Here is a 26,293-nt window from a genome sequence, read left to right on the forward strand (position 1 = left end):
GGAGAGGGCAGGTTTAAAAAAAAAAAAAATCAAAATCCTCTACTATACCTTCAAACATTTCCATTTTTTAGGAAGTCTACTTCACTGTTGCTGCATTCATTTTTGGTCAATGACAAAATGCAAGCGGATAATTACCGCCGCCACATTCTCACCCAGGAGGAGTGTGACCAACTCAATGACTGGATGCAATCAGCTGGTTGTCATCAGGTAGAAAAGTTTGCAATCTGACTGTAATGTGCCTTCAGATAACATGTGTTGTAAATTGGCATTATATATAAATACACTGACTTTAATAGAATTGAACTGGATTATGCTTTACCTTGAATCAGGCATTAAAATCAGAGGAGCACAATAAGAGATCTAGCTGTTAAACAACATGTATCTACATAAAAAGATCATATTAAATTGGAACAATTTGGGGGGAATTAACAAATTCTGTCAGTAAATAAGATTAGAAAATCTAAATCTCAATCATTCACTAAAGAGACATGTTGCGATCAGTGTGGATCATGGTGGTTTTAAACCACACACTTAGATTTAACAGCTGAGTCACTTTGCCTGCTGATGGCTGCCTCCCATTCCTATAATCACATTCAAGTCAATGAGCAGAGCCAAAATTAGATTGGTTCCTCAGAGGTTCATCCTGACACCTTCATTGGCACGAGGGAGCTCAAATAAACTGTAATGATGGATTTTCAGTTTTAGCTCCAACATATGTGAATTTCATTCAGTTCGGCTTAAAATGAACTTTGTAAGTGTTGTTATTCACATTATAAAGTCTCTAAACCAACATGCGACTACGATTGTTACCTCCCACACAGCATATATTGATTGAGAGGCCCTTGGTTCTCGAGTCATGTTTCACCACTGACATTTGTTCTTCTTCTCAAGAAGTTAAGAGGGATTCAGTTTCCACAACCTAGTTAGAGAAATCGTTTTGTGGGAAATGTAGACATAATTAGATTACCGGTCTCGGCTGTCTTGTGCGGCTCCTCACAGCTTCCTTTTGTATCCTCCAGTTATCCTGCATATTCTTCAACTCTGTTAAAACTGTTTGTTATTCAGGTTAAAAGGCTGAAACCACCTAAATAAGCATGTTTTGATTATTTCAACATAAGGGATTTTCATCTACAAAGAAATCAGATGGTAAATAACAGAAGTGCTTGCCATGTATGCTTAAATCTTTGAAAAGGATTGTGCTTTATTAATTAATGAAACTGATGTTTGAGATACATGAGAAGAGTTTTAATGGTTTATGAATTGTTTCTACCCCATTCTTCTACTCTGAATATGTTCTTTTTATCTGAGGAAACTATATGCAAGTATACTTGTTTTCTAAAGGTTAGCGAAAGCAGGTTTCATTCTGGTGGTGAACAGACCAAAGTCCAACAAGGATTAAGATGATCTGTGAAGAAAACCTGTTGAAGCAGTTTAATTGAGAACCACAGTGGTGATATATCAGTCAGACTATCAGGAGGTGGTCCTCCTCTCTTAGTTCGTCCCACTCAAATGCAGGACCATACAAAAGTTTTGATACACCTCTAAACATTTTAACAGTTTGTCACATTACAACCAGAAAGTCTAATGTAATTATCAGGGATTTAGATGGTGTTTAAAAAGGATTTAAACTGTGAAGTGAAAGGAAAATGATGCATTAAACAAACAAAAAAGCAATGTTAAACTTTCATACAAATTAAAATAAACAGAAGTGAAATAATTACGCTTTAATAGATTTTAAAGAAATTTTTAGCTATTTCATTGCAACTTTCTTGTGAACTAAAGGGGGCTCCAACAAGTAAAGCTTGGGATCCACTGGTTAAGTATGTGTAATTCTGGCCCCCATAACTTATAGTACCCCTAAATGAAATCCAAACATCCGATTCCCTAAAGAATTTACAGAATAAGCAGATATAATCCAGTTGTGTGTAATAGAATTCCATTGTAGATTGTAAAGAAGGACTGTTCAATCTAACAAAGTATTCAGGACACCGCAGGTTACCACAAGCCATGTACAGTAGTAGATACAGCAAAAATAAATGCAAAAACATGCTCTGGTCAGAGGAGTTCAAAAGGTTCTGGATAAGATGCAAAATATGCCGTTTGGTGGGAAACTAACACAACACCTCACCCTGACCACACAATCCTCACTGCAGAAGTGTTACTATTAACAACCTTTTTTTTCTTCCTGGAATGGCTCCGCATAAATCCAGAACTAAAGTCAATTCAGAATCTGTGACAAGGCTTAAAATCTGATGTCTTAAAGGAAATGTAATATTCATATACTTCAAGTAAGTCTGAGCTGTTCTATTTATGAAATAAGCAAGTTTGTGGTTGTAATGTGACAAATGTGAAAAGTTTTCGAAGTGTGTAAATACTTTTGCTGAAGTGCTTTATGGCTCCATCACTGAGCTGCTGCAGACACTTAAGAAATTAAACCGGGATGCTGCTATTGCCATCATCAGGGTGAAGGAAGGCAGTCTAAGCCACTGGGACACCTCAGAGCGGGACGCCGTCTGATAGGTCTGAGTGGTTGGAGCCATAGCTGCTGATGAAGCTGAACTCGGTGAAGATGGTGTCCGTGGGTTCCTTGACCACCTGTGAAAAACACCAGTAAAGGTAAAATCAGGTTCTACTGACACCTTTTATTTATACAGGAAAGAAATTTGTTCGAATTTTAAAGTTTGAATGAACCGTGTTACAGGTTTGTCATTAAGGTTTTTGCAGATTTTTAACTTGGTATATTGAAGGTAAATAAAGAAACATTTCTTACAAAATAAATGTATTCACACTAAGTATTAAGAATAAACTTTTTAAAATGTTACAAATTATTTGCAGCTTATTTTGTAAAAACTTGAAACAGTTCAGTAGATATAAATATTGCTCACCTCTTTGCTTATTTCATCAAACTTCCTCTCACTGTAGACCTCATCCTTGTCAATAAATGTAAGCATGATCCAGTCACAGATAATACTGCACTGCAGGGAAACAACAAAATGAAAACATATATTCTTTCATCTTTTCTCCCTTTTTTTTCTTCTGTTTTCCCTTTCCTGTTCTATCTACATTATAGTGTCCATATAATCGTTAAAACTCCCTGCATAATTATAATAAAGCTATTTATATGCATAAATCAAGTGGAACAGTATGGCAATAGCCGTACTGCTCCACTTGTGAAAGTAAAATCTGTTGGGCTCATTTTGGCATCAAGACAATTATTCTTAATGCCACATCGCCAGACAGGACACTGTTAAAAAAAGAAATAAATAAAATAAAAAAATGAAAACATGTAAATAGCTTGTAGAGGCAGAATTCTAACCAGAATGCCTCATTAGAACAATCCACAGAATATTTTTATTTTTGTAATGCATTTATGATTTTTTTTTTGGTAGATTGATAAAAAAAATATTTTTGATTTAACAAGATTGTAAAGACATTTTTGTTGAATTTCAAACTTCAACATTTTCAGAGCCTTAAACACCTGGTGTCATTCCTTACCCCGTTTTTATTTCCACTTTTTCAACCCGAGTCATGTCATATTATTGATGCATTGGCAATGACCTATGGTAAAACCCTGGACCTTCTAGGTAGAGCTTTTTAGGATTTTAAACCTGAACAAAACTCTTATGTTGCTACATTGTTTAAAAACATTGTTTTTTTTAAGCTGAGTACAGATTTTTAAACTGAACAAAATAATTGAAATAACACATATTTTTGAAATAAAAAACGACTTAAAACTTTTTTTTTTAAAATGCTTAAAACTACTTTTCAAGGCTCCTTTTCTTTCAGTTTTTTTCTGAGTTTTAAACTGCTTTCCCCTCAGAGTGGGAGCATGACATGGGTTATGAAATAATGACTGATGCATTCTTCCGTGATTTTAAGATATTTCTATTTCATCAACACCTGGATATAATTTGTTCAGGGTCCTAAGCTTCGCCTCCATGGGGAGGGAGGAGAAATATGAAACTAAAATTACAAAATATATGAAAATCTGAAGAAGAAAAAAAACTTGCATCATGAAAGTAGCCTCAAATCTTTTATTTCAGTTTTTTTATTTTTTATTTTTTCTATTTAAAATTACCCCTCAGTTTGGAATCACTTTTTCTTTCATTTGTTAACAATGTTTTTGAGCAAATTTTATGGCCCCAATTTTGCTCCATTCTCTTGGCTCTGCATTTCAATCAGACATGTTAGATTTCCCTTTAACTAAGTAAATATGTCCTGTTTACTTCAACCTCAATACATTTTAGATCACTTTCATTCATCTGTGGAGACACAGGGAATAATCATCCATCTAAATCATTTGGGGGTTTTAGCTATTTGCGTCAGTAAGTGCCTAATGTTCTGAATATAAACACTTTTCTACTTTTCTAATCATCTATTTAACTCCTGCTTAACAACTATCTCTTTTTCATTTCATCTTAAGATAAAAGTTAACTGGGTTGGCATGAATTCACTCAATAAAACAAAAAAAAAAAAACAAAAAGAAAAAAAAAGGGATGGATCTATCAGAATATAAAAATAAGTTATTGGTCTGAAATGTACCTAACAAGAATTGAGAAGACCCAAAATTATCCAGTTTTATTGAAAACCAGCAGAGGTGATGAATTTCTGTCCATTTTAACAAATATATTTAATGTAAGTATTTGCTACAAATATGTTTCAATAAATCTTTTAATTTTTTGAAAGTACTTACAATCCCAACAGAGGTGAGAGCTGTAACTGTGCTGATGATGGTTGGAACGACACTAAATTTTCCAGCCTGGGCAGAAATTACAAAAGGATCAATAAACTTGAGGTGAAACGGTACATTTTTGAAGAAGTGTCTTGTATACCTGCCCATGAACTATGATGTCAAGGCGGATGCCAAAAGCCTTAATGAGGGTCCGAGATTCCACACCGTTCTTATCATAATATTTGGCAAACCTGCACAAGAAAACATAAAGAAAACCAGCTTTTGACAAAGTTCAAACTATGCCAATGGACCTGGTTGGTTGGTGCTGAATTTTAGCAGACCTGTAATAGTAACCAGAGTCAGCCAGATCCTTTCGGAGGTCAAGACGGCGGAATGTGTAAGTAGGTTTACAGTGTGAGGGATCCAGATCTAGGTTACAATCCCAGTTGATGAAAACGCCAATCACTCCTCCCTGACAGCAAAGAGAATGAAAAAAGGCTGCATTGATGTCAATTATTTGGCTCAGTTAATGTACAACCAAAGAACTCCAAGTTCACTTTGTTTGATGTTCTCTCCTTTTGGTGATTTTGACAAAGAAACAAACACAAATAATAGAAAATCTAGCAAAAATAAAGAGAAAGGGTAAAATTCAACTAGCAACAGATCCTATTGTAAGTAAACTAACCCTCAATCGGAGTCTGAGTTATGTACCGTAATGGTCATTTTACAGATGTCAGTCTTTTCTACAATACTTCCAGTCACTTCTTTGGTTATTAAAAGATTACTTACTTAGATTTTTTTAATAATATTTAAATGTTTAATAGCAGTATGTACATAAACCTAAAAGTACTAAATAAACTTTACTCTAAAAATGTAGCTTTTTGAAACGCACGCAGGGCACATGTGCACTGTAGCTCACAGCAGGACTGATTTTGCTCCAACTCCAAACAGTACAGGATCACACAGAGCAAGAGGTAGTCCCGACAACAGTCATTTTGGCAGGGTGCAACAGTACTGCCTGTAGTTGGATGGATTTAAACTGTCCCCGAAACGAATTTGAATTTGCTTTCCTAAATGAATTCATGACCTTGTTGTCTTACAGTAGGGTAGGAAAATGTGGCATCAGATTCCAAGAATTAGCAGTGGATAACAGTTATTCTTAGTGGAAGGTTGCATTTCATTACCGGCAATCCTTTTTATTTTTTGCCAAATAAGGTATATGTTATTTGGCAAAAACATAACAGATACCTTTATTCAAATATCTAGTAGAGATTTTATTCTTCATTGAGAATGGTTAGATAGTTTAAGCTGTTAATTTTCAATTGTCTTGATTTTGTTTCATTAATGTTGTAATTGCATTCTTAAAAGTCCACTAGTCTGGACGACTGGTTTAAATGTTGAAATTGCACTGTTTCAGTGTGTAGTTTGTAAGATTTTTATCACATATTTGAGTAGTGACTATATTACCAGATCTGTGTTGGATGTGGTGTATATGAAATACAGTGTATTTGTTGTTTACAAGTCATACCAACCTTATTTTTCTTTAAACAAATTCTAATGCAGTACAACATAATGCACTTTTACTATTAATGCTATATTTACACATTCTATTTTTCATTTAAATAGAGGCATAGATAATAAGTAAATCTTATGAGTTGTTTTTTCAGTGTAGCATAGAAGGGGAGTAAGATGCATTAAAGACTTTTTTCCAAAACAATAAATTCTTAACCTTTGAACAACTTAACACTGACTCTGACATCCCAAAAATGATTTGTTGAAAGACTTCCTATTACATAATGTTATCGGACTATTCTTCAGCTTAGCATGCTCCCAAAATCATGGCTTGATAAATGTTTAGACCTAGATTTATCTGAGAAAGGCTTGGTATTAACCATTTCCTTCACTCAGCCACTTGAGGATTCCATGGTATTGGGTGAACATTTTACTGATCATACCGAGCAAAAAGCTATTTGAAAATCTAATCCTCATCTATTCACAGTTGGCATGGCCTACTACAATTAAACGTAATGTCCAGGCTACATAAGTCATTAAGCACAATAGCCAGACTTTCGCCTGAAGCTCTGTCTTTTGTGTCCCCAGCTGAATGAGTACAGGATCTGGCAGCCATTTCTTTATTAATATAGCTGGGACTGCAGCAACTAAATATCCTAAACTGTAAACCAACCTTGACTAGTTGACTATAACTATGTTAGTATAATAACTAATTTTCAGGAATTTTACAATATCTCAGCAAAAATATACTACTTGGATGCCTTTTGATATTAGTATTTTATTTTCAGGCACACAAGTATACATTAAAATTATATTATATGTCCTTGTAACATAAATTATAAGAAAACATTTTGAAGAAGGGTGTTTTGGCAGAAGCAATAAGCTTCTAATCCCTCTCAAATGTCTTTATTTTTGTTTCAGTCTTTCATTCCAGAAACCACTACCAAAAGTAAATTATATATGCTTTTTAATGCTTGATGTGATGTGAATCTCTTGGATTTCATCTGCTTTTTCTTTGTGGATATTTATCTGTTTATTTTTTGTTGATTCCTTTAGTTTGGTTGATTCATCTATTGTTGCTTATTGTTGTTTGTCAAAAATGTCTGAAAATAAATTCCTTTGTAGGCCTGCTTTAGTTTGCATTTTCTGTTTTGAAAAACATTTTAAAACCCAATAAAAAATATTTGATATTAAAAATGTTGTTCTCTAATCTGCCAGTGTCTGAATAAACTGTGTTGAGTTCTTCATCCACATTGCAGGATCTAATGTGTCAAATATTTGTCTTTTCCAATATTGCAAATGAGCTTATATAACAATTTTCATGATTAAATATGCTTTAGATAAATGTAGTGATAATACGGTAATAATAATTCAAGTGAATCATAATAAGTCCAGCCCCTATCTATTGTTCCAGTGTCTCATACTCACAGTACTGCAGAGCTCAGTGAAATTCTCCCTCGCTTCATTTGCAATGTAACCCAAGCGAAAGATTGGGCAGTAAGGTGCCTTCTCCTTATGATAATGACACCTCTTGAGGTACTTTTTTGTTTTCATCCCTGGAGGACTTTGTACATTGACCCTGTGAGAAAAGATTGTTTTCACGATTTATATCAGTAACACAACCAATCATAGCATTAGGTTTAGTGTTATGTTTGAAGATACTTACCTCAACACTTTAAATTTGGGAAAGTGGATGGAGTTCCTGATGAAAACTGTGAAATTAATAGCCTCCACTAAAGGTGGTTCTCTGTTGAAAAAAAAAATAATTTATATATATATATATATATCTATATATATATAGATATATATATATATATAGATATATATATATAGATATATATATGTATGTTGCTTCATATAAGAAAGGACCGCAATCATGTCTCATTTTCATTTTCAAAATTAAGCATGAGTCTTTTAACCTGACAACAGCCAGATGCATGTCTCACTCCGCCTAGCTCCGCTCACGTGAGTGGAGCTGGGCGGAGCGAGACATGCATCTGGCTGTTGTCAGGTTATGAGTCTTTACCAATATCGAGACAAATATTCATATTACACAAACTAGAAAACATGTAAGTTAAAATTCTTAGGAAGTTAGTTGTAACCAAACTACTTTAGGTGTTTCATTTATCTAGTCTGTTTAACATTATTATTTGCTGTATCAAAGGTATCTGGGGTAAAATATGTTTATTAAATCCTTCTCCATCCTGCTGGTTAACAAATGTAAATGTTGCTTTATCACATGAGATGTGGTATTGAGCCACCGAAAAGGTCTTAGACTTGTAATCCCATTTTGTTAAAACAGCCAAAGCAGGATTTATATCACACCAACAAGAATTAGTGCATAAAACAGAAGATACGTGTTTTTTTAATTATTGTCCCCGAATAGCATAAGGGTTTAGGATGGGGATATTCTTTCAACGCCTCAGTCTTAAGCCAGGTTTTCTTGCCCTGTGTTTAGCTCTATCCTCCCTGTTAAAGAGAATCATCCCCATAGCCTGATGCTGCCACTGCCATGTTTTAGGAAGGGACAGGAAGTTCAGAGTGTTAGGATGTGTGGTGTTGGCTATGTTGCTTTCTTACCATAAATCTGCTTTAAAAAATATCCACTACCTCATCCCTGCCATCTTTGCAGAGACCATTAGTCATCATGATGACATTTGTTCACTAATGTTCTCTAACTAACAAACCTCTTATTTATTACAAGTGTAAATTACACTTAGATACTGTATGTTTAAGAGATAGCAAGTTAGGGTTGAGCAGCCACAAGCTGCACACCACGAAAAATAGCAGTACTTGAAAATATCTTAGGTCAAGTAGAGAAAGATGGATTTGAATCGAATACTTAGGGTTGGTGATGTATACATATTAGAATATCGCAAGTTACTTGCTGTAACAGTTTCTAGTTTATCCTAACCTGACCTCCAAATGGCAGAATAGGCTCAGCAGACAGATAATAATATTAGAGAACTGAAACTTGCTTACAGACAGATGCACTTATGATCGTCATTCATTGAGGTAACTTGAGGTGAGTAGCAAGAAATCATACTCAAGTATAGTTCTACATAAAAAATAAGGGTGCAATAAAATCACTACATTTTTCAAATGCCTCTCGAGGGTTGGATAACTAAAGTAAATGAAATAAATCTGAGATAACAGAGAAAATTAGTTTGCATTTGAATCAGTACTTGATACATTTATATGTATAGAAAAACCTGAAAACCATTAAGCATTTTCTTCAATTTTCCATCATGTGCTTATATTGACAGAATACAACCAAAAACACAATGAACTTTGTAATTAAACATGCCAGTCCCTTACCGCACTACAGCATACTCCTCAATAGGACACCAAGCCATGATTTCACAGGTTTTGAAAGTGTAGTTGTGGTACTGAACACATCTTCCAGTCCGTATGCCTGTGTTTAAATTACAATGCATAACTGAGCAAAAGTGATACATCTAAACTGATGATGGATAATATGAGAAACCATTCCTTTACCATGGCTGTCAAAGTTTGGTAAGCCTGGCAAACAGTCAGCATCTGTTGTGCAGTTGGCATTATCAACACTAAAGTGCTAAAGAGAAAAAAGCAAAATCAGGATCAAGTGCAGCTGCAATAATTTCCTACATGTTTTTTTAGGGTCTGTTTTATAGGAATTGACCTCTCACCTCAGGGCAGGTGCCTTGCTTCTGATCATAAGTGAATTCCCTTCTTAGTATTGTACTGATTACATCAACTCCCTATGAAGGAAGGTGAAAAAGTATTTAATGCAGTCATCTTATCAAGAAACTGATTCTCATTTTTGACAAAATCCTGAGACACACCTCAGGGGGATGAGCGTACTCCACGTTGTCCAGGACGTCGTCCCCATGCACTGCTTTGCCCCTCATAGTAGTGTAAACAGAGCTCTCTGGATGGGTTTCACTTTCCTGATATGCTTTTTGACTGATAAAAACATACCTTCAAGGAAAACAGAACAGACAGAGACAATACATATTTTTTTTATGTCCAATTTCATAAAAGGTGTCATGTTTCTCACGATCTGTTTAGTCATTTGAGCTGAAGCCAAGAAAACGGGATGACGCCCTGAAAACCGAGGCTACTAAGAATTAACCTTTGCTCTAGAAGGATATGAATATTTAAATTAAAGATTACATTTTTAAAAAAAAGATGTTTAGATGTTTTCTGGACACTGTTTTTTTTTTTTTTTTTTTTTACATAACTAAAAACGAATTTTCTTCTTACAAAAAAAACAAACATTGGGCAATAATTTGAAAGCTGTTGATATCTTAATGGATTTTACTGTCAAATTAAGACATTTAATTAAAATAAACCAGCTAATCCCTTGTGTTTTGATATGTTGCTCCTTATCAGGAAAATATACGGAAATATTGAGAACTTACCAGATGAAATAGGTGATCACTAGAAACTGTACAGCTCTGTAAATAACTCCAAGGGGTTTGTTTTTAATCACCATCATCTTAGGGGTCTCATAGTCCCAGAAACCGTTAAAATAATCCTTTATGAAGTCACGGACCGCCATGGCAGCTGTATGTAATCCTTTACTCATTTTCAGAGATGAGCTTAAAACTGTTTTTTTAAATGATTTTTTTCACTGACTCTCTACATTATTTTTCCTTATCCCTGTCTGACACTGATCTTTATCTGCTTACAGTTTACTCCAGCATGTGAGGCATCAGCGAGTCAGGAGGAGAAAGGGGGTGGGGCTGGATTTTATGATGTTAGACATCACAATCCTTTGTAGTACTTATTTATTATCTCTGTTTAAGCTCTTATTATTCTATATTAAATCTAAGATAAAAAAATTATAATCAAAACAACATTAATTAATCCTTTTTCATTTAAATTAAAAACCTTATTAAAAACCGTACAACTTTCTTATCAAACAAATAGATTATTCAAAACAGATTATTCATAACCTTTTTTAATATTAGACCTAACCAGGACTTTAAACTACATCTAAAAATGATACAGAACATGCAGCATATAGAAAGGTGTGAGTGTAAAAATAGTGATTGCCAGTAATTTGTATATAGCATTTCACCTTGCACCATTAGTCTTTCAAATTCTTTTAACCCCCAAAGCTGTTTGAAGTCCCAAGAAATGAGGAGCCTCAAACAGGAGACTCTCAACACACTTTCTCATTTAATATGTAGAGAGGTTGGGTTAACTCTCTGTTTCCTGTTGTCCAGCAACATCTATTTAGTTCTGCTGGAATTCAGTCTGAAGTTGTACAATTAACACCATTCAGTGAGAGTCTGTTCTCTATTTCATCTCCATCAGCAATGAGCCCCACCTCTGTCATGCCATTTGCAAACATCTTAGAATATCATGTATAGATAAAAGAAATATTCTTTTTTTAGGCAATGCAAGTTTATTCATAAAGCACAATTCAGTACATGTACAATTCAAAGTGCTTTATATGAATTAGAGGATAAAACATAAGAAGAATAAAGGCAGAATAATATATAATTTAAGTTTATTAATCTCACATTGGAGAAATAAAAGTTAATAAAGATTTTAAAAAAGCATGAGTAAAGCAAATAAAACAGTTGGACCATAACCTTATATTAATACCGCAGTAAACAGTTTAACTTTAACAGTCAAAGGCAGCTCTAAACAAATTGTTTTTTTAACCTTGACTTCAAATAACTCAGGCTTTCAGCAGTTTTCCAGTCTTCTGGGAGTTTGTTCCAGATAAGTGGAGCATAGGAACTAAATGCTGCTTCTCCATGTTTGGTTTTAGTTCTGGGTGTACAGAATAGACTGGAACTAGAAGACCTGAGTGACAACAAATCTGTTATATATTGAGGTGCTGATCCATTCAGCCATTTAAATACTAGCAGTGTGATTTTAAAGTCTATTCTCTGAGCTACATGGAGCCAGTGCAAGGACTTCAGAACTGGGCTGATGTGCTCTACTTTCTTGTGAGAACACGGGCAGCAAGCTGATGGAGTTTTTAGGCAAAAAGAAAAAAGGATTCTACTTAAAATGAATGCATGAATGAGTTTTTCATTCAACATTAATCCTTTAATGCTGTAAATGTTCTTCGGGTGATAAAATGCTGACTTAGTAACCGCCTTTATGTGCCTCTGAAGGTTCAGGTCTGAGTCCATCATGACACCAAGATTTTAGCCACGATCAGTGGTTTCTAGCTGTAGTAGCTGAAGCTGTGAGCTAACTCTAGACCTCTCCCCTTTTTTGCTCCAAAGATTATTACCTCAGTTTTGTCTTTATATAGTTGCAGAAAATTAGAGTACATCCAGATATTTAGTTTTTTCTAAGCATCTAGCCAACACTCTGATGGGTTCATAGTCACATGTTAACATTGTGATGTGAAGCTGTGTGTCTGCATAGATATGGTAACTGATCTTGTCTGCTATGATCTGAGCTAAGGGGAGCATGTAGAATAGGAGGGGCCCCAGAATGGAGTCTTGAGGAACCCCATATGTGATTTTTCTGGTTTCTGATTTAAAGTTCCCACATAGAAGTCCCTGTCCTTCGGGTAGGATTTAAACCAGTCCAGTGTGGAACCAGAAAGGCCAACCAAGGTTTCCAGGCGCTGTAATAAAGTAGAATGATCAACAGTAACAAACGCTGCACTGAGAACTAATAATACCAACACTGGTTCTTCCATAGTCTGAATTTAAACGGATCACCTTAATCAGGGCAGTCTCTGTTCTGTGGTTGGCATGGAAGACATCCAAGAAGCTTGTCGTTGTTAACAACTTTCAAAATAGTCTTAATTATGAATAGGAGGTTTGAAATGGGTCTGTATTTCTGCAGGACCAGTTTGTCCAAGCTTTTCTTTTTCAACAATGGTCTAATAATGGCTATTTTTAAAGCTCGGGGGGAAGCACCCAACTTGAGGGATGTGTTTATGATTTTAATCAAATCAGACTCTAACATAGGCAAACCCTTCTAATAAAACCTGTGGGTTAAACATAAGACAGCGGGAAGAGGAGCTTAGCTGCTAAACAATGTCTTCTAAACTTTTTCAGCTTATTGGACAAAATTGGGACATTTTAACAGTTTATTCGAATGGAGACAGCATTGTTAATGGAGTTGCCACTGATGTACATACTGCTCTTCCTATATTTAATATGATCTCAGAGAAGAGAGATTCTCTTGCATCTTTTATAAATTTTTTGTAAATTATCTCTTTGAAGTTTCTCCTCATAGACTTCATTGGACTCCATTCTTTTGCCACCTTCGATTGGCTTTTCTGCGCTCCCTCCTCCCTTTCATTACTGCTGGAGCATTCCTCCATGGAGATTTCATCTTCCCAGAGTTTTTCTGATTCAGTCTCAGGTTATGGATGTTTTTCTCAGGTCTGTAAGCTTTTAGTGTGTGTTCTAGTGTATGCAACAGAATGGTGTTTGACACTTTAGCCAAAGTCCATAAAAGCATCTTAATGTAGATCACATTTTTTTATTTAAAAAATGTATGGTTGCTACTTTTGTTTTGTTGTTTTTGGAGTTCAACTTTAAAAATTCAAAATCAGTCTGTATAAGTAAGAATATTTTTGTATAAAATCTGCATTGTAATAATATAATTATTTTTTTCTCTTCTTTTTTTTGCACGGGTAGTTCTAAACCGATTTTTTAAGTGCCCGTATTATTTTTCATTAGATAGCACAAAATGATTTACGCTCTATCGTAATATTGTGTACAGGCGGTCTACGGTCAACCCCTGGGTCCTTGTCTCTGTAACGCTCTTGCGCATGTCAGACAACACGTGCATAGGCAGTAGCGTTGTCTTCATCTGTTAGCTTGTTATTATTTCGTGACATACATTTTCTTACGGTGCTTTTGAGTTACAGTCCATCCAAAAATGGGTGGTCTTCAGAAGAAAAAGGTATGATATCCTTTTTTTACTCAAAAATAAACGGCAGCCATCAAGCTACTAGGGCTAGTTTGTTTGCATGGCCACAGTCTTAGACTCAAGTTACAAAGTTTGTGTTAGGCCTCACAACGAAAGAAATTCACTTTATTTTACTGTTTTACAGTTTGAGAGGGGCTCTGCCACGAACTACATCACCAGGAACAGAGCACGAAAGAAGCTGATGCTAAGCCTCCCTGACTTCAGGTAGATGATCATTTTATTCAAAAAAGTCTGCCATGTGGGTTTTACAGTGACCTAATCCTTTTATTTTTTTATTGAAGGGAACGTATATGAACATCGAAGTATAAATGTAATCTTTTTTAGAGCTTTGGCTTTTAGGAGCTTCTTAGTTTAGTTCAATTTATAAATGGAAATGTTCCTTTTCACTGCTAAGCTGCTGCTCAGTCAGTGTCTAAAAGTTGTATAAACGAAATTTCGTTTTGTATACACTCTGTGTGAACAATATGATAATAAAGTTGTCATAAGTCTAGTTATTTTTTTATTCATTCCCAATGAAACGGAGTGCAATGCTGAAAAAAGACCACTTTAGATGAAAAATAAATTTAAATGAAAAAAATGATCTGAGCTAAGGGGAGCATGTAGAATAGGAGGGGCCCCAGAATGGAGTCAGTCTGGTTCACACAGTAAACTTACATCAAATAAATGCAAACATATGACTTAAAGTCGAACAACGATTTAGTGATAATTTCTTTGTGGTTTATAAACCTGTTAAAGGGCTACGGTTTTAGGTCCATTTATATTTCTATTAAATGTTACAATGGTGTTATCAGAATCAGAAATACTTTAATAATCCCAGAGGGAAATTACTTTTGTTATAAGACCATTTAATTTTTCGGTTTTTCTGTTTTAGATCCTAGGTCTGCATGTCCTGTTAACAAGACTCTGTGGATTATCTTCCCCTTTAGGCGGCTGTGCATCCTCAAAGGAATCTATCCACATGAACCAAAACACAAGAAGAAGGTCAACAAAGGCTCCACTGCCCCAAGGACCTTCTACCTTCTCAAAGACATCCGCTTTCTACTACATGAGCCCATTGTATCCAAGTTCAGAGAGTATAAGGTATTTTAGATAAACCCATAATAATATTGTCATAATATACTTTGATTTCTTGACATTAACTTCATATCAATAACTGTTGTATTGAATAACAGGAAAATAAATTTTGGAACAAGAAAATGATTCACCTTTGATGTGAATAACCCCTCTACACAAAACAGCTAACTCTCTGGTTTTGTTTAATTTTCAACAGATCTTTGTACGCAAACTAAAGAGGGCTTATGGAAAAACAGAGTGGTCTGCTGTTGAAAGACTGAAGGAGAACAAGCCGACATATAAATTGGACCACATCGTGAAGGAAAGGTGGGAAAGTTAATTTTCTTTACTCACCACAGGGGTTGAAACTGCATAGATGTGCTTTGTTTTTACATTGGATTCAATTAGTCTTAAGAAAAGTACAATTTAAAATGGTAGAGAAATGGGTAAAACAAATTATAGCTCTTTCAGTATAAGTGATAAAAACATTTGGTAGCTTATAAAAAACACTAAAGGCAGTGTTACGCTGATAGGATTTTGGATAAGTGTTGTTATAAAAAATATTTTGGATCATAAATGTGGTACAGGTTTTAATAAAGAAATGCTGGAAAGGACTAGGTTACCTTTTTAAAGTAAATAAACAAAAGATCTTAATTCGGTTAAAGGATTTTAAAAAATTGTTTGTAAAGACCCCCCTCTCCACTTTAAAAAAAATAAATTCACATGCACAACCCTTTATCCGTTCCTGAGTGGGAATGCCTAATAAATCTGTGCGAGAGCATGAACCAGCCCATTTCTCCTACTGCAGGATCTGTTTAAAAGTTGCTGTTTGCATCGCTCATACAAGCTTACTTTCCAATAGAAGATTTTTCATTTTTACACCTCATCAGACTCGCCACCGCTGTTATGCCGAAGAATACCTGCCTGTCGAGAATGACCTCCCCTCTCGCACACTTATGAGAAAACATATTGAAAAATGAATAAAAAGGGAACTTTCAAACATAATGTTTTCATATTTCTTATGCATGGATCTCCTAAAATTCAGAGTTTTGGTGGACAGATAAATGCCAAGAATGACCAGAATTGCCTCCCGTCACAGGAGCGCTCATCACCCCAAACCAGGGGTAACCAATTAAAAATCAGCGGGGTCCGAATAAAGATAATCATCAACCAGTGAAGGTCCGGAGACATTTTTAAGTATAATCTGTTACTTTAAAACAGCATTTAACAGTGAAATAAGTTTAGGTTTTTATGCATCCATGTTAGACATTGAATTTTTAAATAAAATATGGAAAAAATAGAACATGTTCCCATTTTAAAATCTGAAGTATTTTTTGAAGTAGAGAAAAACAAGCATTTGGTGTGGTATATGGAAAATTTCCTGATTCACATATTTTACAAAACACCTGAACAGACGGTTTGTTATTTTCTTTTTTATGGCTTAATGTGAGAAATGGGCTTTACTCTGCCCTGTAAGGCTTTTAAAATTGTTTTTGAATGGCGACAAAGCACATATCAAGGTGCTCATTTTAAGACTGGATCGATAATTATTTTTGATTATGGTCATCGTGGGAAATTCTGCTTCACAGCAGCTTAAGCCAAACGTACTCAAAATGTGCAGGATCCTCTTTCAGGACACCATTTCACTTTTCTTTCACCAGTTCACCACGATTCTATCAGCAGTCCACACATTCTCTGCTTTCTTCTTTTCATAGTCTTCTCCATCTTTCCCATGGCCTGACTTGCCACAGGTTTGCCTGCTGTGTCTAAAAGTGGTTCAGAGCAGTGACCCAGACTGATGCAGCCCATTGCCTAATTTGTATCACATGTAGCCTGCTCCCAGACACTCCAGAGGGCTTTACCATGTTAACAGGAGAAGGGGTGCAAGGGAAATTATACAGTGTCGTCGGACAACATGCAGTAATTCATAAATGTTTTAAATCAGGTTGGGTCCATATTAGCCAACGGGTGGGTTCGGATCCAGACCCTGGTCCGCTAATCTGTGACCTCTGTCCTAAACTCTCGCTTATTGATGAGAAATTGTCAGACATCATACAGAATGGTGTTTATAGCGAAAGCGTAAATGCCATCCACTGAACAAAGTATATATTCATCGGACACTGACTGTAGCACGTCGGCTAAAACTTCTCTCCATACAAGTAAAAATCGTATTCATTTAATTTAACTGTCCACCAAAACTCTAAATCTTAAAGAATCCATGTATAAAAGATATGAAATCATTAAGAATATGTTTAAAAGTTCCCTTTGTTCATATTTCAATCCGTTTTCTCATCAGAATGCGATAAGGAAGGTATTTCTCGGCATATGGTTAGGTGAAAATGTAGACGGCCTAATGTAAACGTATCACCAGAATGTTTGACACTTGGGAGGATCACTTATTTTGATGATCCACCCGGGAAAAAAAAGGACATCCGCCACTATAACTTTAATATTTGTTGGAATCATCCTTTGGCTTCAGATAACATCTCTTCTATAAACCACATTTGAGTTGGTAAAGAAACTCAACACATTATTGGAGAATTACAGTAGGACAGAAAGGTATTTATTAAGCCATTGATTGTGCATACCATATACTCCAGGGGTTGGCATACAGAGATGGTTGATAATGCATTAATAGACACAGAAACACTTTTTTTTTTTATAAACATGCAAAACGTATTTTCACTCTTCTGTCTTGAAATGACAACGGTCCTTATATATATATATATATAGATAGACTTCATGTATAGGTTTAATTTGTAGAACATAGGTTGATACAGAATTATAATTTTGCAAATGCGGGATGAGTTGTATAAATTGTCAGCAGAGGGCAGAGTTGTACAGTTCATAGAGCCTTTTTGCTTATAGGAGCTTTTCTCTTTTTCTTTTCACCCTTTAATCCACTAAGGGGCAGCTTTAAACCATGGATCATTGAAATCCTTAAAGTGACAGTCGAACAGTAATTTAAAGTGCCGTGTCCTAAGAAATTATTGACTCAAGAATGGAAATCTTAAACAGCTGAAGTGATCTAGGAGAATTTACTGACCTTACAATTTGAATCCTTAGGCCAAAACAAATTTTAGAGAGGTTAGGGGGGATATTAAGGATTTCTCTGGTTGAAGGTATGGAGGACTTGTGACAACAAAGTCCTGTGCGGTTTTGGAACAATTTGGCCATAAGTCAAAATTTCCTTTTGGGCATGTCAGAAAAATGTTAGTGCAACAGTTTGAACAAAATCTGTGTTTGGTTTGTTTTTTGCATTTTCTGTTTCAAAACGAAACATACAAGAATATAATGAAGCACTGCTCATTTAATTTGTTTTTTCTTTAATTCAATAAAAAAAAAAAAAAACTAATCAAAAAAACACTTAATTTTTCCTTATTTAAATAAAGTTGAATTAAAGGCATGCTTCATATTTTTTAGGGTACCATTTCAATTGTCCGAAGGTGGTGCATTATACTTTCAATCATGGTGAACATTTCATGTTTCTTAATTAGGATACAATGAGGTATCCAGACTTCAAAGTAAAAGCATACATGGAGTCTTGTAAAATATATAGCATGTTGCTTCTTTATATATTATTCTCAATGTACAGCCCTGAGAAAAACAGTCATAACAGAGTAATGTGCAGCTCCATAACAATGCAAAGCTTTGCTGATTTTAGAGGGTTTCCCACTCTTAAAGGTTCTGTAATGAATGAAAATTAAGGTTTGGGTGCAGCATCAGAGTGTCTGGAATATCAGCAGTTTTCCAGTTGAAGCATGAAAAAAGTGACAACTGTAGAAGCTGAAATGGAAAAGTACACCAATTTAAACATTTTATTACCCTAGATTTAAAAAAAAATTTTTAAACTCATAACTTGTTTAGTCTTCTAAACCCTAAAAAATGTTATTGCCTTTGCACTAATCAATTTTTGGAACAAAACCGCTATCACTATAAATTCCTACAACGACAATTTAATTTGTGTTGGATAGATAAAACAAAAATATAATGCAGTGGTTTTAAGTTATTTTAATATTACATTTTTTGTGTTAAAGTTTTAAAAACAGAAAAGCAGCACTGTTATACCTTCTTGTTTTGAAGCAGAAACAATGAATGAACCAGACATGTGTTGCACATTCACATCTTAACAGGTGTCTTTACAATTGTAAGACATAATACAAGTGAAAGGATGTCATTCTGGTATTCACTGGATGGTTTCTTTTGCAGGTATCCCACCTTCATTGATGCTCTCCGTGACATCGACGACGCCCTCTGCATGTGTTTCTTGTTCTCTACATTCGCCAGAACAGGAAAATGTCATGTGCAGACAATCCAGCTGTGCAGGCGCCTCACTGTGGAGTGGATGAACTATGTGATAGCATCCCGTGCGCTCAGAAAGGTTTGTAGTCTCTTGACGACAAATAAGGTCAAATGAGAGGTTGCGATTATATAACTATTCTAAACATTTTGTTTTTATCCCTCAGGTTTTCCTCTCTATCAAGGGAATTTATTACCAGGCTGAGGTTATGGGACAGCTCATTACATGGCTGGTGCCATATCAGTTCTCCCATGATGTAAGTGCAGCAGGGGTAATGATAATAAGCAGTTGCACTATTGTTGTGGGATTAAAATGAAGATTTGGTAAACCTTTGTGAGGTTCTGAGTCATTAATTTGTGGTGCTTTTATACTAGAACACTGCAATTAGTTTTGTCATGGCCTCAAGCTGTTCACCTGCTGCATTATATGCAATTATATTATTAGCTTCTCCTGTTTGGTTTTTCATGTTTATATAGACCGAATAAAGCTAATAAGCTTACAAATGTGCAAACTCAGCCTTACAATAGTTTGGTAGACCTGGTGCTTAGAATTAAGGTTTGGCGCTAAGCTATTGTTCTCAGTTAAACAATTTTTATGTTTTTAACTTAATGAAATTTAGTTGAATAGATTTGTGTTTCGGTTTGTTTGATTTGCTCCTAGGTTTTTATTAACCAGTCATAGGAACTATTTATTACAATCGTTTTAGATTTCCTTAAACCATGTTTCTCATTTAGGCATTGTTTGGAGAGCACTAAATTGCAAAATATGTGCAATTCTAATAAAAAATTGGAAAAAGGTATAGACCTTGTTTGCTGATTTTGGGCTTTTTTAAACATGGATTAAAATTAGGTGTGGAATGGTTATAGGCACTTTTTTTTTATGGTTAAAATGACACGCCTGTCATTTAAAGGTTTGCCCGTTTAGTTTGGTTCACTCCTGTCTAATAATCTGAGCGCCGTGGGGAAACCCAAAGCCCTGTGTGAGGACTTGAGGAAAATGACTTTTCAATCTACTGTAAGAGAAAATATTTCTGTGGAGGAAATCAACACCCATTATGCCAGTTTAAAAGAAGTCTATTGTGGTGAAGGGACCAATAGCAGGTTCTTGCTGGTTAGCATGGACGTGCGTGCCGATATAATCAGAATGAGACGGGACTTTCTGTACTAGTATGTTTATGTAGTCATTTTAGAAAAAAAAGAGAAATCCTAATAAAAACTGAATTTATTTTTAAAGTTTCCAGCTTGTCAAAGTGGAGTAAGGAACGTGTTTTGGTCAGAAACGGAATAACAAAATCTTTACGTTAGTATTTTATTTCAAAGCCCTTGTTCCTGTTGTACCCAGCTGTATATCTATAGATACAGCAGAAATGTATACGAGTGATTTATTATTATTATTTTTTTCTTTCAGCACCCAACAGATGTGGACTACAGAGTCATGGCAACCTTCACAGAGTTGTACACAACTCTCCTGGGCTTTGTCAACTTCAGACTCTACCAGTCTCTAAACTTGGTCTACCCTCCAAAGGTATGAAGATCTGCTCCTTTGTGTCCGGCTTCTAGTGAGCTTTTGCTCAGCAAACATTATCTCTTTGCTTTCAGCTGGATAGTAAAGCAGAACTGGATCTCAAGGAAGAGAATGAGGATGACTACGCCATGAATTCAGAGAGTTACCTTGAGGTGAGACCATCTTACACTCTAAAAAGGACCATCAATATTGCCTGTTTTTCTTGATGCGCCTCTAGATTTGGCTTCTCTACCTGTCAGCTTTGGATCACCTCTTCCTTAAGACCTAAAAGTGTAGCCTTCTTCACCTGATCTCCCATCCTTAGTCACTGTTCTCCTTTAATGTGGTCTCAAATTGATGTTTTCTAGCTTGCAAGACATTAGCATACATTCTGTTTACATGTTTGTTGTAGTAAACGGATGAAAGTATCAGAATATTTTCTTGTTATTGATAACCTTAGATTCTATAGAGTATTGATTAGTCAGATTTGCTATAGTTTTTTTTTTCTTGTAGTCTTATCTTAACATGTAATTTTTTTCTAAGTATTTCAGCTTCTTTCAACAGAAAAACATATTCATGTCATTGTATTGCCAAGTTTATTATTGATTTACTCGCACCTTAACTCAACTTTCTGCAGTTTTTGGTAGCAAACTTTTTCTCAGCACATTTATTGAGCACATCATTTGGTAAGAGGACATAAAATGGTTCTTGAATAGTACAGTTTCATAATTGAAGGTTTTTTCATTATTTCAGATTTTGAAGCACCAGTTCCTGTCTTGTTACTTTTACAGAAGTTTCTTTAATTTTAGTGTATTATGAAAGAATTAAACATTTCAAAATTTTCTTTCTGCAGAAACTTTCAGCTCTCAGTTCCAGCCTTGCACGTGTTGTTTCCTCAGAGGAGGAGGAGGAGGCTAAAGTTGATCAGTTTCCTGTTGAAGGGGTAAGAAGAGCAAGCCAAATGACATTTTGTTTATGTGACCTGTCCTCAACAAAAATGATTTAAGGGAAACATTAAGACACTTGTAAGCCAAGATGAATTAATTAATCTCAGGGGATAAAGGGTAAAAGGTGACATTTCTTCAGTGGAGGATTGACACCTCTAGTAGAAACACTGCCTAACTGGGGATTTGCAGCCTTTTCATAGGTTGCTATGAACAGGCTGTTCTCACCTGAGAAGCTTGTTTTGCCCAACTGAATTGAAATAACCAGTGGACTGCACTTCACCACTGGGACTTTCCATGAATTAGCTAAACCTTTTTTGGAAATGTTAAATGTTGCGTGTAGTTTAGCAGCCCAGGCTTAATTACTTATGGAGTCTCTGCTGTGCCTTTTTCAAGTAGCGCCATCTTTAAAGTGACAGAAGTGGATGCAAAAAAAAAAGGGCTTTGCAATATTATTGGGCTTTTAACTTTTCTGACATTGAAGCCAAACATATATGTAGTTTTATTTTTAATTGATAAGTTTTATAAGTTCTTTTCTTTGAGTGGACTGTCTTTTTAGCCTGGGTGCCAGTCCGAACGTAGTCCCTCGGAGTTCGGGGAAGTTCGGTCTGGCTCTGCTCCATAGTAGCGCGAGTATTATTGCCCACTGTCAGGCGATCCAATCAAATTGTCAGGGCGGGCTTTATACGATGATGGACAGATGATCAAGAGTAACGTAATCAACCACGTGACCAAAGCGCGCTTGGGTGACAACAATAATGGCTGCCGCTGGAGAGTTTGGGTGAGTAGATTCTGCTATTAGGTCTGTTCTAGAAGATATCGACAGCAAATTAATTTTAAAAGAGGAACAGAGAAACGCGATCAAGTCTCATCTTCTTATTCTAGGCGTGAAACTGCACGCTTTGATTTTTGTGGACAACAACTATGCCTCGCTTAACATACGTCACGCACTCCGTTGCTCTTATTGGTTGTAGATCTATCCAATTGAGTGCAGAGGCATTTTTTTCCTGGTTCGTTCGAAACACGCCCCATAATCACAGCTCTATGGAGCAGTATCAGACTCATATTCTGACTAGAATTGAGTAGGACTACGTCAGGCTACTGTCTTTTACCCAGGATATTAAGTAACAGACCTGGGATTCAACTGTTTTGATATATTGAAGGTCTTTTGTGTTACACTGTTTGTGTGTTGGTCTGGAGTATTTAAAAGAAAAGATATCAGTTCTCTATTACACACTGAGACCCATGTACTTATATAGACTTTATCATACTTTTTTATGTAAATTTAATAGATACACTTTAGTGGTTTACATTTTGTTCCCATGTAAGGGAGTGGGCAACATTATCTGCAATTTGCATGGCAGTATTATAAACTTAGCTCTGTATGTCCTTTTCAGGTTTGTAAATAATCCCTTTTAACTCTGAACACTGTTTTTCTTTTGACCTTAGGAGGACATGGAGACGATGGAAGCCAAAGAAAAGGAAGAGAAGCTGCTGGAAGCCCAGAAAAAGATCTTTGAGGGTCTCAAATTCTTCATCAACAGAGAAGTTCCCAGAGAGTCGCTGGCTTTTGTTATCAGGTGCTTTTACGGTTGCAGGATTTAAAAGCCACCAACCTGCTTTGTTAAATTTGTGTTTCCCATACTTAAAAAGATGTGGGGAAAAAATGTCTGATTTTTTAACCCATTTTTGTTTTTTCATGCTTCCAGGTGTTTTGGTGGCGAGGTGTCCTGGGACAAATCTGTTTGCATCGGAAGCACATTTGATGTCACAGATGAGACCATCACTCATCAGATTGTTGACAGACCTAATGTGGACAAACAGTACATGAACAGGTAAAGGAAACTTTCTTCATGGCTTCTAAGCTTTTTTTCCTACATTTAAATATCAGAGGCAGAATAAAACAGTTTGTGGTGTCATTCTTCACATTAGCCTCATCTGCATTTTCTTTTTGTTTACATTCTGCTCTTCCTAGATCTGTTCCTTACAGCTATTTCTGTATCCCCTGTGTTGTTGCTTTAGGTACTACATCCAGCCCCAGTGGGTGTATGACTGTGTCAATGCTAAAATACTCCTTCCTGTGGAGGACTATTTCCTTGGAGTCACTCTTCCACCTCATCTGTCTCCGTTTGTGGAGGAGAAGGAAGGCGACTATGTTCCTCCAGAGAAGCTCAAGATAATGGCCATACAGCGAGGAGAGAAAACTGGTACAGATCAGTCACATTTTTAAAAATAAGTGTATTGTTAAATGACAGTGATTACTACATGTTTAGACGTGTTTACCTTCAGTAGTTTTTAATTGCAAATCTGCTGTATTTTATCAGCAGATTAATTTCCCCCCCCCTTTCCGGATAAATATTGTGATCTCTGAAGCACTGATATGAATTTATTTCAGCTAAAAGGAACCAGAGCCATGAGTCTTGGTCATCTTTACCGCGCCTGATGAATTAATCTGTGTTTGCCTTTCTCTATCAGCCAATCCAGCTTTAATATCCGGAGTCACTTTTCAAATTTATCCAGAGATGTGCAGCAGGAATAACTACTGCGGGTTGTTAAAACACAGCATTAAAACTACATCATTTATTGAACTTTAGTCACCTGAAAAGATGCAGCTGAGCCTTGAACCAGAGTAATGGGAGGACTGAGCTCTGAATAATGAAAGATTGTCAGTGTCCTTTACACCACTTGGATGTTAAGGCAGAAATGGAAAAAAAAAAAAAAAAAACCTGTCCCAGCCAGCTGTCTAGCTAAAGACCAGTTTGTCATGCAGACTGGACCCAGGCCGTATGAGATGCTATCATAACATTGAGGTATCAAAGTTTACCTTCAGTTATCATACCAGTGGGTTCATTGTGCCATGGCTCAATGAACTCACTGGTATAAAAATGTGGCCAATATCCGGATTGTGCTTTTTAAAGTTTTTAAGGAAGGTGGTTTTTATTTATCTACACAAAGTCCTGTGGGTGCAAGATGCATATGAGACGTTTTAGTCAATTTTTGAGTCTTGCCACAGAACTGAAACTGCACTTCTTAGGGTTCAACCTTCATGATTAAATGCATGAAGAAATATCTTGGGAAATACTGCTGTCTGGAAGACAGTAGATGCTTGACAAGACAGATGTTTCTAACATAAAGCAAAAATTAACTTTTATATTGAATGAAATTAAACTCTCAGACATTTTGAAGCCCTGCTCCTTCATGAATTGTGTCCAACTTGGTAAAAGTAAAAACATCTCAATATGGCGCCCTCTTGTGTTGACCTACAAATTTGAATTTATGAGCTCCTAATTCAAAGCTATGAGAGCGCATTTATTTAGAATGGGAGGTTATCAGGCTTTGGAAGAACATTTTGCTATAAAAACAATGCTTGAGTTTTGCAAATTAAAAGCCAGATTGCACATTTTTTCCCTATTAAGTCAAAGCCAGTTAAATCCTACTTACCATAAGTCTTTGTCCATTTGGGACAGAAAGACGTCCTTTATAGCTTTACTTATACATGGGGTACCTCAAGGCTCCATATTGGGTCCCCTTTTATTCTCCTTGGGTAATCTCTGGGATTACAGTGCATCATGCAGATGATATTCAGGCTTACTTTTCTTCTAAATCCAGCAGATCCGAGTTAGTGGAGAGGCTGCTCAAAGGTTTGGATGTAGGATAATGACTGGAGCTCAGCTTTCTTTGTTTAAAAAAAAAAAAAAGGTTTTATCCAGTGGAAGTGACCCACTCACGGGATGCATCAGCACTGCTGATGCGCAGGACTGGTCTTGCTGTTCTGTATGCCTGTTGAGAATCTTTAGGTGATCCTTGACTCTAAATTTAAATTGAGGAAATGGGTCAGGGCAGTTGTTCAGTCAGGATTTCATCATCTAAAACATGTAGATGAATTCAAAGCTAAATGTTCTTGAGAGGATTATTCATATTTTTATTATTTCTAGACTGACTATTGGAGATTCCTCCATATTCAGCTGGCTGTCTGCTAGAGGCGAAACAGTGACCTAAAGACATTATTCCCTCCAGTGGCCGCCTGTTTCTTTAGGAACTGTTTTTAAGATTTCATTTTTAAATGTCAAAATGGTCTTTCACCTCTATCTCATAGTTTTTTTTTTTAGCCCATGTAGTCCCAGTAGATCTCCAAGATGATGCATTAGGTCAACCCTTTTTTCTACTTTGCTTTTTATAGCTTAGTTTTGTCTCATACTTTCAAGGTTTCTATATATACAGCCGGAAAATACTCCTGTCACTCTGGCTATCTTCATTATGAACTATAGGAGACAAGACTAGAAATTTCAGTTTTCCGTTTACTTTTAGATACAAAGATGAGACACAGCTTCATTTGGGACAAAAAGCCCAGTAAAAATGCCCCATATATATATATATATATATATATATATATATATATATATA

At 35.8% G+C, this 26,293-nt stretch overlaps 2 protein-coding genes across 2 annotated transcripts in view; one reads left to right on the forward strand and one right to left on the reverse strand.

The window, feature by feature from the left end:
- Positions 1 to 1,200: 1,200 nt before the first annotated feature.
- Positions 1,201 to 10,849, reverse strand: p2rx2 (purinergic receptor P2X, ligand gated ion channel, 2). The gene is made up of 12 exons (XM_015398388.1): positions 10,588 to 10,849; positions 10,009 to 10,144; positions 9,853 to 9,924; positions 9,683 to 9,758; positions 9,503 to 9,599; positions 7,851 to 7,931; positions 7,613 to 7,763; positions 5,014 to 5,144; positions 4,833 to 4,923; positions 4,694 to 4,759; positions 2,886 to 2,975; positions 1,201 to 2,595 (listed from the first exon to the last, which is right to left on the reverse strand). Exons 1-12 carry the CDS (start codon positions 10,752 to 10,754, stop codon positions 2,497 to 2,499), a joined length of 1,257 nt encoding a protein of 418 aa, XP_015253874.1. The 5' UTR covers positions 10,755 to 10,849; the 3' UTR covers positions 1,201 to 2,496.
- Positions 10,850 to 13,898: 3,049 nt separating this feature from the next.
- The window catches only part of pes1 (pescadillo ribosomal biogenesis factor 1), a 14,352-nt gene continuing 1,957 nt past the window's right edge, over positions 13,899 to 26,293 (forward strand). Inside the window, exons 1-12 of the mRNA XM_015398378.1 lie at positions 13,899 to 14,062; positions 14,214 to 14,293; positions 15,016 to 15,169; positions 15,360 to 15,469; positions 19,352 to 19,523; positions 19,609 to 19,698; positions 20,850 to 20,966; positions 21,041 to 21,118; positions 21,799 to 21,888; positions 23,339 to 23,469; positions 23,599 to 23,724; positions 23,912 to 24,096. Of these exons, the coding sequence (XP_015253864.1) occupies positions 14,039 to 14,062; positions 14,214 to 14,293; positions 15,016 to 15,169; positions 15,360 to 15,469; positions 19,352 to 19,523; positions 19,609 to 19,698; positions 20,850 to 20,966; positions 21,041 to 21,118; positions 21,799 to 21,888; positions 23,339 to 23,469; positions 23,599 to 23,724; positions 23,912 to 24,096 (1,357 nt within the window). The 5' untranslated portion in view covers positions 13,899 to 14,038. The remainder of the gene's footprint in view (positions 14,063 to 14,213; positions 14,294 to 15,015; positions 15,170 to 15,359; positions 15,470 to 19,351; positions 19,524 to 19,608; positions 19,699 to 20,849; positions 20,967 to 21,040; positions 21,119 to 21,798; positions 21,889 to 23,338; positions 23,470 to 23,598; positions 23,725 to 23,911; positions 24,097 to 26,293) is intronic.

Source organism: Cyprinodon variegatus, unplaced genomic scaffold, assembly GCF_000732505.1.
Source record: "Cyprinodon variegatus isolate N-32 unplaced genomic scaffold, C_variegatus-1.0 Scaffold932, whole genome shotgun sequence".
NCBI classification, from domain to species: domain Eukaryota; kingdom Metazoa; phylum Chordata; class Actinopteri; order Cyprinodontiformes; family Cyprinodontidae; genus Cyprinodon; species Cyprinodon variegatus.